The 12,956-nt window shown below is 31.9% G+C and overlaps 1 protein-coding gene across 1 annotated transcript; it reads right to left on the bottom strand.

Moving 5' to 3' along the window:
- Positions 1-7,245: 7,245 nt before the first annotated feature.
- On the bottom strand, positions 7,246-8,756 carry LOC134714388 (toll-like receptor 8). Its single transcript, XM_063575630.1, has one exon. The coding sequence runs from the start codon at positions 8,554-8,556 to the stop codon at positions 7,246-7,248; it is 1,311 nt and encodes a 436-aa protein (XP_063431700.1). The 5' UTR covers positions 8,557-8,756.
- Positions 8,757-12,956: the final 4,200 nt, after the last annotated feature.

The following is a 12,956-nucleotide window of genomic DNA, read 5'->3' as shown; positions in this document are numbered from 1 at the left end:
AGATCTCATTTCCTCCTCACGTACACCACCAAACGAAAAGTCTCGACATGGTAAAAGTACTTTGTAGCGTTTTCCTTCCAAGAATCGAAGCAAAACTTCAACTATCCATTTTCTCGCCATTTCATTTTCTTCATCGAAACAGATGTAAACATCATATTCTGGTAGACTATGCACTCTTCTTTTTAGTTTCTTGAATTTATTTGACCTCCAAAGCAGATAAATTTCATATCGATAATGACGACAAACAAGTGTTATTATTATCAGTATTACCAAAAAGATGTCAACATAATGCTTATCATAATTCGTTTTGTTGTATTGTCTTGGATGCAAAACTCACTAGGTGACATACTTCTTGCATTCCTACTATTGCTGATGCATTCAATTCTATTGAGCATACAATTTGGTAGCTTTTGTTGTTCAAGCCAAATAGGCAGCCATTGTAGTTCACAAGTACATTTCAAGGTCAAATGACCGAATATAAGTGAACAAGGAGATTTAAGGCGAACATCATTACTTAGTGTATCAAAACTGTTTTCGCGAAAATCAATCAAATTTAGACTCGGAATTTTATAAACAATCGGCGATATCGTTGTTATATGGTTATTTGAAATATTCAGTTGTGTTGCTCGATATAAATAATCTTTTCCGTCTAGCTTAGAAAGATTATTCATACTTAAATCGATTTCTAAATTATTGAAATATGGCATATGATTTGGCATTACTTTTAATGCTAGATCCGAACAATTGATGACAGTTCTTTTCTTTGATGGTTGATTAAAACAGGTACAGTTATGAGCACATGTTATATTGCATATTAAAAGGTGCTGAAGCTCGTTTGTTTCATTCTTTTGAAAATCGGTTATAACATACTTCCGTAATTCCGGAGGATTTGAACATGGAATACTGTAAAAACTTATTGCACCAGGATGGTAATCAAATGCTTTAAGGAAAAAAGTTAAATAATCGTTCCAAAGATTACAATCACAAGTCCAATTATTGTTTCCGAAAATCAGTTTATACGTATACGCAAATCGTGTTACCGTATATTCACTTGCAAAGCCAATCATTGATAGATTGGGGAAATGAGTGAATTCGTTATTCGAAATATCAATGCTTCCACCACCGGTACTATCGCCTATATTAAATCCTTTCCAACCTTTTTCATTTGTTATTTTTGAAAGTTTGTTGTAAGAAAGATCAATTCTATTATAAAAACTGCCTGATATAAGGTTTGAGACATCTATAACTTTTAAATCATTAAAACTAAGATCAATATATAACAGACTGCTATTTGGGGGATGAGCAAGTGATCCTATATCGAGATGGCTGATTTGGTTATTTGATAGATCAAGATGCCGCAAAAACGTTAAGGTTTTAAACATATCTTTTGTTATTCTTTTCATTGTGTTTCCTTTCAATATTAAGGTATCAAGTTTTGATAAACAATGAATACCCATTATTGAGTTTATATAATTATTAGAAAAATCAATTTCGACAATATCCGGAAAACTACAAATATTGTCAGGAATAAATGAGAGATATCCATCTTGATGAATAACTTGATAAAACATCCCTTCTCTATCAACAAGTACGTCGGCTGTTCCGAAAATAGACGTATATTCTATATGTAATTTTTCTACCAACTCGGGTTCCAAATCCCATAAAGTTTTGATCTTCATCACAGACCAGTTGGACACACAGCAACGAATGAGCGTATCTTTTTCGTAATAAACTTTATGAAAAGAACACTCTCCAGATTGGCAACATTGATCACAAAAAAGGAAATTGTTTGGAATTGACTCGTAAGTAAAATTGAACCAACCTGCACATTGACCTTCCTTTAAAATAACCAGCAGATATATGAATTTGGCTATCATCTTTAAACCTACAAAGGCAAAACAAACCAATGGTTAACACAAGACTCTAGGGAAATTCTGTCCCAACACGGATATTTTTGCAAATACCCCTCCTTAACATGAGATATCTGTTTAATTACACCGAATAGATTTGGATTGAAACTCTCTGCACAGATTCAGATAAAAAAAAAACAATTCTTGTAAAATGTTATTTATAAACATGTTTATGCAAATTTTTTAAACTAAGTGGATATTATTATAGATCCGCGGGAATTATACATGTTCTGATACGCGAGGGTAAAAATGAATATCCAAAATGGCAAATACCATGGCATTTGAGGCATATTCACCGGCAGTGGTGAAAAATAGACAAATTCTATTGAAATTAGGAAAAAATGTTAGAATATGCGAAAAAAACTCTGGCTTTCAGTCAATCAGAAGCCAGCATTCTTATATAAGGTGTAATTATTACAAAACAATTGTAAATTAAACAAGTAAAATATAAATCTGACCTATTTATAATAAGTATTTGATATATTAATACTTACATACGATTGCAAAAGTAGTTTGCCTTTTGTTTTCCTTTGTCCCTTTTTAATACAATACATAAATTGAAAGTTCTTTCTTTTTACGCAGTTATATACTTACAAGTTTATTGTTATCTGTTTGTTACAGAAAAGGAAGTTCATTATCATACATATTACTTTAGCTATTTGTGTAGAATATATTGAACGCATTCTATAAGAAATTACCAGATTAAGTGATACATAGTACATTTAAAACGACAATGTTTTCACATTATTCTATCAAAGTAGAGCGTGTCTGATTTCATATTTGTTGTGAATTTTTAGATTGACCTTGATAACGTCAGATTTAGGATTTGGAAGTAAAAATCGAAAAAGTGACCACATAAGTCAATGCATCTTGACACTTTGAACATTCTATGGATATTCTGTAATGTCGTTATCACATTACATGATAAATTTGTGACAAATTCTATTTCATTAAATAGATTTCCATGGATTGATGTGGCCGTCCATTTATTTTGTCTATCGAGTTAGAGTTCAAATCAAAGTTAGGGTCACTATTCGATTTAAATTTCGAGTTAGTTTTCAATTTCGATAGATAATTATAACTTAGAATAACTACCAATATGAAGACATTCAAAAAGTATCGAAATGGAAAAAACAGCTGAACAGTATATGTCAATGATACGTCTGAAATAAACATATACTTTTATGGCTGGGTTCATCGCTGGAGCACCAAAAACAACTAACAAGACCATAAGGAGAAAATTATTAGCCGCTTGAGTACACATCTTACAAACATATAACTCGTAGGGTATTGGATAATACATCAAACAATGTGAACTTTATAGAAAAGAGGGCATTTAATGGATAGTAAGGACCAGAGATCGAAGTATAACTCAAAGAACACGTTTTACTTCGAAATATCGCTCTACGCGTGTCAAATTGACTGCTGGCCAATCCCATGCCAAACATAAGTAACTCAAGCATATTAATACCTACTCTCTAAATAAATACTTGCATGTTGAACATAGGCCTATGTCATGCTTAGATCGTTCGGTATCTCTCTGCAACCTGAAACGGATAACCTTAAGTGAACACCCCGTTTTCACACTATAACATGTATCAAAAATGAACTGTCAAACGGACAAACATATGTTTCGTTCACGCGACGAGATAGCTGCCTAGTTACCCGCTTCATTCAGGGCTGCCATAGAACACAGGTTATATGTTTATGACAAGTAAAGAATTGGTAAAGTCCATTATTACATTGCCCTTTTTGCATGTTGCTGAAGCACAAACCAGAATATTGGAAGTGTTATTTGTGGACGCCGGGTACATTATTACAAATAGAATTATTTCAAAAATAAACAACTTAATCAATTTGCTATACAAAGTTTCAAACTTTTTGATAACCATAGACAATGTTAGGGGGCGTGACCCCAAGATTGGCATGCCTGATTTATCAGAAAAAGTATTGACTATCAAAACACTGAAGTTAAACAATTTGAAAACATCAATAAATAAGTCAAGAATACGAGATAAAGTAAAAAAAACGGCCGCTGCATTGAAATAAACACTTACATAATTGTTAATTTATGAACATAAATATTCAAATAAACTAAAAGAAATCAAATGTGTCCCAGAATAGACATTTATAAAATAAAAATAGGCACAATCAATATGACGGCAATCCAACAAAACAAGTAATCAAAAGTTTTTCAAATCCTTACCCGTAGCTATAGGTCCTAGGTTAATAATTGTCTCGTTGGAACTCATTGAACATTTCGTTATTTTTGCATATACCAAACATAAGAGTCTTTATTGACAGCCGTTTCATAAAAGAGGGACGAAAGATACCAAAGGGACAGTCAAACTCATAAATTTAAAACAAACTGACAACGCCATGGTTAAAAATGAAAAAGACAAAAAGACAAACAATAGTACACATGACACAGTATAGCACACTAAAAAATAAGTAACACGAACCCCTCCAAACACTAGGGGGGATCTCAGGTGCTCCGGAAGGGTAAACAGATCCTGCTCCACATGTGGCACCCGTCGTGTTGCTTATGTGATATCAAATCCGGTAAATAGTCTAATTCGGTAAGTCACATTCATGAAAGGGAAGGGGATTGTAGTTACGACGTAAGGAACATATCCGATATCATTTGTAAAACGGTTATTCCATAACGGTCAACCAACTCGTGATGTCGTCCGTAAAATTTACGGAAGGATGATTTAAACTTCACCATTTGATAAGATACACAATGATAAAATTTTCGGACTGTCCTTAGTTGCATTTAAATATTTTGAATACTACATGCCTGTTAGAGAATTAAATATTTGAATTATGAATAAAGTTTTGTTTGTAGTGGAAAAACAATCTGATTCACAGATCCAAACATGCTCAGAAAAATCAAGTAATACGTGAGATATATTACACATTTTTCGATTGGCCAAGCTTGTGAGCACGAAAACTAATTTTACATCATCAGATCTGCATGTCGACAATAATCTTTAATAAAAAGTTTAACAGCTGGTAAACAAAAAGTATTGCCAAGGACAGAAATTAGTGCACTATCTGCGATAAGTTTAAATTCTTTTAAATCACAACCATTTTGTATTATTTATGTTCGGTATGTCGCGTTTCTGAACATATATCAACAGATTTTTTTAGAATTCCGTTCAAACCGGTGCTTATGGCCGTTTTTAAACTTGCAGTAATGTTTGAGGTTTTGTCCCGTGATAAAGGCCATACCGTTTCTTTCAGATGAAGATCAGCAATAACAGTATTGTTTCTTTTTTGTTCGGGTTTTGTTCTGTTCATAAACCGAATTTGTTTCGTGGGTGATACCACTAACATTTTCTTTTATATTAAACAAACTAAAATAGAACACATGTGTGTTAAAGGGCCAGCATGATCCCGCCCCCAGATGCGAGATGTTTACACTGTGTTGAAGACCCTGTTTCTATTCCCAATTTCAAGTAAGGTTTTTTTTTCTACCATAAAAATATAATATTTCATACTTCGGTCATTTGTTTGGGTTTCTTAGTCAAATGAAGGAAGTAAAATTCATCCCATGTGTTGTAATATAATAGTTAATTTATGACTCTTAATTTATGTGTAGAAAGGTAATAGGATAACACATATTATTGGCATTTGAAATTTTGATAATCTTTAAGTGTTTTAATTCATTCGAAATAACCTCTGAAAGTTTTATTAAATTTGCAAGTGGACATGGCACAATCCAATGCAATAAATGTCTCTAGTTTAAACACGATTGCGCTACACTCTAAATTTTATATACATATTTTGATAAAATCACATAACCATGAAATACTTTTCCTAATACAAATAGTTATCATTGAATAAGACATTTATTTTCAGAATAAACAAAGTAGCAAATCGGTATAAGATTAATGACAAAATCTAAGATTGTGGTTAACTTGAACTTATACCAACTATTTTTATACATTTTTTTCTGTTCTGATTAATCCACAACTATTTTTATACAGATATATTTAATGTCCTAAATCATGTCCCGTTTGAATGATTTTAGACTATTCATTTTGTGGGATCTATATAGCTTACTGGTTGGTGTAAGACAAGGCTTCGTGTTGAAGACACTACTTTGACCTAAAAGGTTTTCATTTACAAATTGTGACTTGGAAGTACATCCCGTCAGTGTGTTATTGTACGATGGTAAATTTGTGTATTCCTGTCTTTAATTTTTGCTAATATGCTTGGTCTATATCCCATTTTGTGCATCTTTTCTACATGTTGTTTTGTTTATTTAGTGATTAAATTATAACACAATGTTGAGTGCTGTACCCATATTTTCTGATACGTTTACGTATGACCTATGTTTGTTTTGTTAATGCATCGTTGTCAATATAAGGGATTTTGATGCAACTGTCATACAAGTCAGAGGTTAAGCTACCTTTAAAACCAAATTAAATCCACCACATAAGAAAATGCCTGTACAAAGCCAGTTGTCATACATTCATTTGAATTGTTTGTGCATGTGATTTTGCCATTTGATTATGGACTTTTCTTTTTGAATTTTCATCGGAGTTCAGTTTTTTTATTATTTTACTTTCTATTACACTTTTCAATTATGTTCATACAACAACTTCTAATATCCATATAAGACTAAATACCTTCTTTATAATGGCCCCGATTGAAGATGAAAAAACAAGATGGCCTACGGTATAGTTCTTTAAAAGTGCTGTTTTGACATTATATCATTTATTTGATTTAGAAGATATATTACAGTTTATATAGGTTTGTTTTTAGATCAATTAATATTTCATTAATTTGATAGATACGTGTTTTGTCTTTTTTGTGATTTAAGTTTGTCTTCCGCACGACTCGTTGATAGGTGTATACACATATATTTATACCAGGTGTCCGTCCATCAAATTTTGTATACTTGTTAACTTGCATGTAAAATTTAAATTTTGTTTCCACCGTTTTTTACAAATTTTGATAGCCAAATATTTCACGGTAAAAAATATGCAAGTTGAAAGTTTTCATAGTTTTTTTTGTAAACATTTCTTTCTGTGTACGAAGTTTTGATTTTCCTCTCGCGATTTGCCCGTCAATAAAAATAAATGTTTTGCTAAAACTTTACATTCAATTGATAATGGAATTTGGAAATGTTTTAAAGAGACAAAAACCCGACCAAAGAACATACAGCAGCCTATTGAAATTGAATACCATATAAATTTAAAGTTTTGTATTTTTATTGTATGTGTTCTGTTGGTTGTAAGTATTGTTAGAAATATCTGCATATTATGTATCATATATAATTAGTCATAATAACCAACATAGACACACTTTCTGACATTTCATCATTTTACTTTGGAACAAATATATCAAATTTGTCAATATGCCTATATCGTAGTTTTGAGTTTTTCCATCCTGTAGTGTATCGATTAGCTGGTGGGCCCAACTGTTTCCTAACATCGTTTAATAGATTTTTGTCCATGTTGCAAAAATCTAGTGCATATCCAAGTTTTAAAAAAGCCCTGAAATTTTTTCGACTAACGCAGTCATTTTCAATTACATCGAAATTTATGATAATAATCTTTGTTTCCAAATTTGCTTTGTAAATATTCCATATAATTTTCCATTCGTTTTCGCCATAAGTGGAATGAAGATAATTCTGACTCTGCAAAATTATCCATGACGAACATTTCGAAATAGACGATCTCATTTCCTCCTCTCGTATACCACCAAACGAAAAGTCTCGACATGGTAGAACTACTTTGTAGCGTTTGCCTTCCAAGAATCGAAGCAAAACGTCAATTATCCATTTTCGGGCCATTTCGTTTTCCTCATCGAATGAGATGTACACATCATATTTGGGTTGCGTTTGTACTCTTCTACTTTTGTTTATAAATTTATTTGACCTCCATAGTAGATAAATTTCGTATTTATAATTATGAAAAATGATGGCAGTTCCAAATATTACCATAACAAGAGTCACAACGATAATGGTAAAGATATGAGCTGTTCCATTGTCATGAATGCAAAATTCTTTTGGGGACATACTACTAGCGTCTTCGTTTTTGTTAACACATAAGATATTATTGAGCACACACTTTAGCTGTTTTTGGCGTTCAAGCCAAGTAGGTAGCCAATTTAGTTCACAACTGCAACGTATAGTCAAATTGCCGAATAAAAGTGAACATGGAGACTTTAAGCGAACCTCATTGCCAAGTGTATTTAAACTATTCAATCGGAAATCAATCAGATTAAGAGTCGCAACTTCAAAAATGATCGGTGATATTGTTGTTATTAAATTGTTAGAAACATTTAATTTCGTTGTTCTGTATAAATAGCTTCTTACATCTAATTTAGAAATAACATTTGTACTTAAATCTATTTCTAAATTATTGAAAAACGGCATTTTATCGGGCAAATGTTTTAATGCCAGACCCGAACAATCGATGACCGTTCTATTCTTGGATGGTTGGTAAAAACAGTGACATCTATAAGGACAGTTATCTTTAAGGGTTAAATTACATATCAAAAGATGTTGAAGTTTATTTGTTTCATTTTTCTGAAAGTCAGTTACCACATAATTACGTAATTCAGGGGGATTCGAACATGGGATACGGTAAAATTTTTGTGAACCTGGATGGTATTGAAATCCTACAAGCATATAACTTAAATACTCGTTCCAAACATAGCAATCGCAAGTCCAATTATTGTTCTTAAAATTCACTGTGTACGTGTACGCTAATCGTTTTACGGAATATTCTTCAGCAAATCCTATTTCGGAAACATTTGGAAATTGAGTGAATTTGTTATTCGATAAGACTATTCTACCACCACCATTACGATCATCGATATCAAATCCCGTCCACCCTTTTTCATTTGTTAGTTTTGTTATTTGGTTGTAAGAAAAATCTAAGCTATAGAAATAGAAATAAAACATAAAATTTGACACATCTAGTACTTTTAAATTGTTAAAACTAAGATTAATATACAGCAAACTTCTTGGTTGATATGCTAATGATCCAGGATCGATGTGGCTTATTTTATTCTTTGATAAATCAACATGTCGCAGAAATGGTAAAGTAGAAAACGAACTATTTGTTATCATTTCTATATTATTTCCTTTCAATATCAAAGTATCAAGTTTGAATAAACAATGAATATCTATTAGTGAGTCGATTTCATTTTGAGATAAATCTACTATGACAATATCTTGAAACTCACAGATATTGTCAGGAAATTTTGTAAGATATCCATTTTTATGGATAACATCATAAAACGTTCCTCTTGTTCCAAGAATAAGATCTGCTGTTCCATATCCAGACGTATATTCTATATGCAAGTTCACTATTAATTCGGATTGTAAATCCCACACGGGTTTGATACGAATATCAGGAGAGTAGGTGGTCAAACAGCAACGTATTAGTATATCTACTGTAAAGTAGACTGTTGTTAAGAAACACCCTCCAGATTTGCAGCAAGGGTGACATAGAAGAAAATTATTTGCAATTGACTTGTCTGTAAAATTGAACCAACTAGCACAGTCTCCCCCTAAAGCTAGGAACAGAAACATATAGTTGGCAAACATCTCTTAAACACCTATAAAAAGATAGAAAAGAGTGCTTAAAATTATAAATATCTATATATACGTGTGTTTTGTGGTTTATAGGCGAATCCGTATTTTTAATGTTCAATGAATAAGATATTTTAAATTGACTTGAATGTAGATTTATTTTAAAACCACTTTATTAAATATTCACGTTAAATCAACTTTCCCTCAATCCATAAGAATTGCTTCTACAGAAGAATCTACAGTATACAATTTAACAAATTTTGATTTATGATATTTTCTCTAGTTGAATTTCATTTATGTATATCACATTTTCAAATAGAAACTAGAAACAATGGTTTTATGCATGATCTCATTCGATGTATAAAATTGATGAATTTTGTTAGATTCAAAATCCTATGGAATACTCGTCTTGACCTCGAGAAATTTAGTAGGAATATATATATTTTATCTATTATTGCTAAAGTATATCATAATTTCACAATAAAATTGAGAACGGAAATGGGGAATAATGTACACTACTTTTGAAATTAAGTGAATTCCCTCGATCAGTTTAGGTTTGGAATGTTGAAACAAGGATACATGATAGAAATTTTGACTGTGTATACTATTGCACTAAGATTACGTAATTGAGAAAGGAAATGGTGAATATGTCAAAACGACAACCACCCGACCATAGAGCAGACAACAGCCGAAGGCAATCAATGGGTCTTCAATGTAGCGAGAATTCCCGCACCCGTATGTGTCCTATAGCTGACCCCTAAAAATATGCATAATAGTACCGTGATAATGGACGTCAAACTAAACTCCGAATTATACACAAGAAACTAAAATTTAAAATCATACAAGACTAACAAAGGCTAGAGGCTCCTGACTTGGGACAGGCGCAAAATTGCGGCGGGGTTAAACATGTTTATGAGATCTCAACCCTCCCCCTATACCTCTAGTCAATGTAGAAAAGTAAAAGAATAACAATACGCACATTAAAATTCAGTTCAAGAGAAGTCCGAGTCCGATGTCAAAAGATGTAACAAAAGAAAATAAATAAAATGACAATAATACATAAATAACAACAGACTACTAGCAGATAACTGACATGCCAGCTCCAGACCTCAATTAAACTGATTGAAAGATTATGTCTTCATCATATGAAAATCAGGCACAATCCCTCCCGTTAGTATTATACTATCATAAAATATATGAGAAGAACATAACCCGTGCCATGCCAACAACTGTTTTTTTTTAGAAATAAATGTGTTTAGTTCCGATGCAAAGACCCTATCAGTGAATCAATATTAAAGCCAAAATATGCAATCTTTAATGACCTGACAACAATATCGTAACTATATCCCCTTCTAATAAGTCTATTTAAAGGTTTTGTTAGTTTCCGAGGAGAATACTGACATTTTTGTGCTTTATAAAGAATATTTCCTATTATATCTTATATTTATTTGCAATGTTTGAGTATCCACATACAATATAAGAGTAAACATATGAATATGTAAAAGAAGGACGGAAGATACCAAAGGGACAGACACACTCATAAATCTAAAACAAACTGACAACGCCATGGCAAAAAAATGAAAAAGATAAACAGACAAACAACAGTACACATGACACAACATAGAAAACTAATGAATAAACAACACGAGCCCACCAAAAACTAGTGGTGATCTTAGGTGCTCTGGTATACTCAAACTTGCTACTCCCCGGACTTTAATTTGATGAATATTTCTGTGCGTAATTAGTAACCTTTGTAGTCATCAAATAACTGGTGCTGGTTGGTAAATATTTTTCTATTTCACAGCACTCACTTCATACTAACAACCTTTCACTTAGCAATCTGCTAAAATATTTTTCCAGCTGATCAGTAAGTTGAGGATGAAATCTAACTGTAATTTGGTAAACTGTTTAGCCATTGTTACTGTGATACCACAAAGGTTGCTGAATAAGCACTGTAAAATAAAATTCGAAACTATCTCATTTCAACTTTTTTCCCAACAAAACGTAAGTTTTCAAAATGTCAAACTAATATTCAGGAGACCAGAGCTGTCATTGAAATTTATGTTTACATAACCACTTACCACATTTACGATCACGTATTAGATGATTAAAGTTAATGGTTGTTCAATATTTATTCAGAAAGTAATATAGTTTAAAGACTTATTTCCTGCAACATGAAGTATTCTCCAAAGTGTATCTTTTAACATAACAAACACAATCCGGTAAACAACAATGTATTTTTGGACCAAATTTATCTTTAAAGTGAACATTGGATAAATCTATTTGAAAAGCTTTCTTTGATAGTTTGACCCTTTAGGGGTATAGGTGTGTATAATGATTATAGGGGTATAGGTGTGTATAATGATTATAGGGGTATAGGTGTGTATAATGATTATAGGGGTATAGGTGTGTATAATGATTATAGGGGTATAGGTGTGTATAATGATTATAGGGGTATAGGTGTGTATAATGATTATAGGGGTATAGGTGTGTATAATGATTATAGGGGTATAGGTGTGTATAATGATTATAGGGGTATAGGTGTGTATAATGATTATAGGGGTATAGGTGTGTATAATGATTATAGGGGTTTAGGTGTGTATAATGATTATAGGGGTATAGGTGTGTATAATGATTATAGGGGTATAGGTGTGTATAATGATTATAGGGGTATAGGTGTGTATAATGATTATAGGGGTATAGGTGTGTATAATGATTATAGGGGTATAGGTGTGTATAATGATTATAGGGGTTGATCGATCAGTCATATTTTTATGAAAACATATACATAAAGGATAGTTTATCTTTTCAATGATTCGAAATATAGGTGACTATATGCCTCCTAATATTCTTCTTCTTTTTTTATAAATAAAATCTCAGTTCAAACTGTTAGAACAAAAACGTGAAAATATCTTACCTTTAATATCTTCTACATGCACTATTTTTTTTTAAATCATTTAAAACATTGTGAAATCTACTTTTCGATTACGTATTTCATGCAGGTTATCAAAACAGTTCAAGTTCGATTGAGAAGTCCTATTTACATCTTACAATCTGTAATCTTGTTTCTTCTATACGCAGATTTATTTTGAATTATCGAAAAGATAAACGATTCGAAATGTGTATGTTGTCAAGACAGGCTTGACTGGTGCTGAATTTTTGTACGCACGTTTATTGGACGTATTATGTTATACCGTTGTCCGCCTGTCCGTCCGTCGTCAACATGTCGTACATTTACTCAAAATGCTTTATCTTATTTGGATGAAACTCTTGTGAAATGTTTTGATGTCTATTGACGTGGGCTCTCTTTTCGTTCTTTTCTTATAAATGTCATATGTTAATATTCCGATTTTGGGGTTTTATTCTTCATAAAAGTTTTTTTTTGCAGTTTTCAGATAATAACTCAACAATGCTTTCAACATTTCTTAGAAATTTTGCCGAATTGTTTATATTTGTTTTTTACATAAGCCACATTTTGACATTTATACGTT

This window comes from Mytilus trossulus, chromosome 4 (genome assembly GCF_036588685.1).
Source record: "Mytilus trossulus isolate FHL-02 chromosome 4, PNRI_Mtr1.1.1.hap1, whole genome shotgun sequence".
NCBI lineage: Eukaryota > Metazoa > Mollusca > Bivalvia > Mytilida > Mytilidae > Mytilus > Mytilus trossulus.
Note: the sequence above shows the minus strand (reverse complement) of the source record. Positions and strands in the feature narration are given on the sequence as shown.

What these genes read in the sequence shown, in the direction of transcription:
- LOC134714388 (XM_063575630.1), bottom strand. Translation starts at nt 8,556, where the DNA reads ATGCTTGTAGGATTTCAATACCATCCAGGTTCACAAAAATTTTACCGT.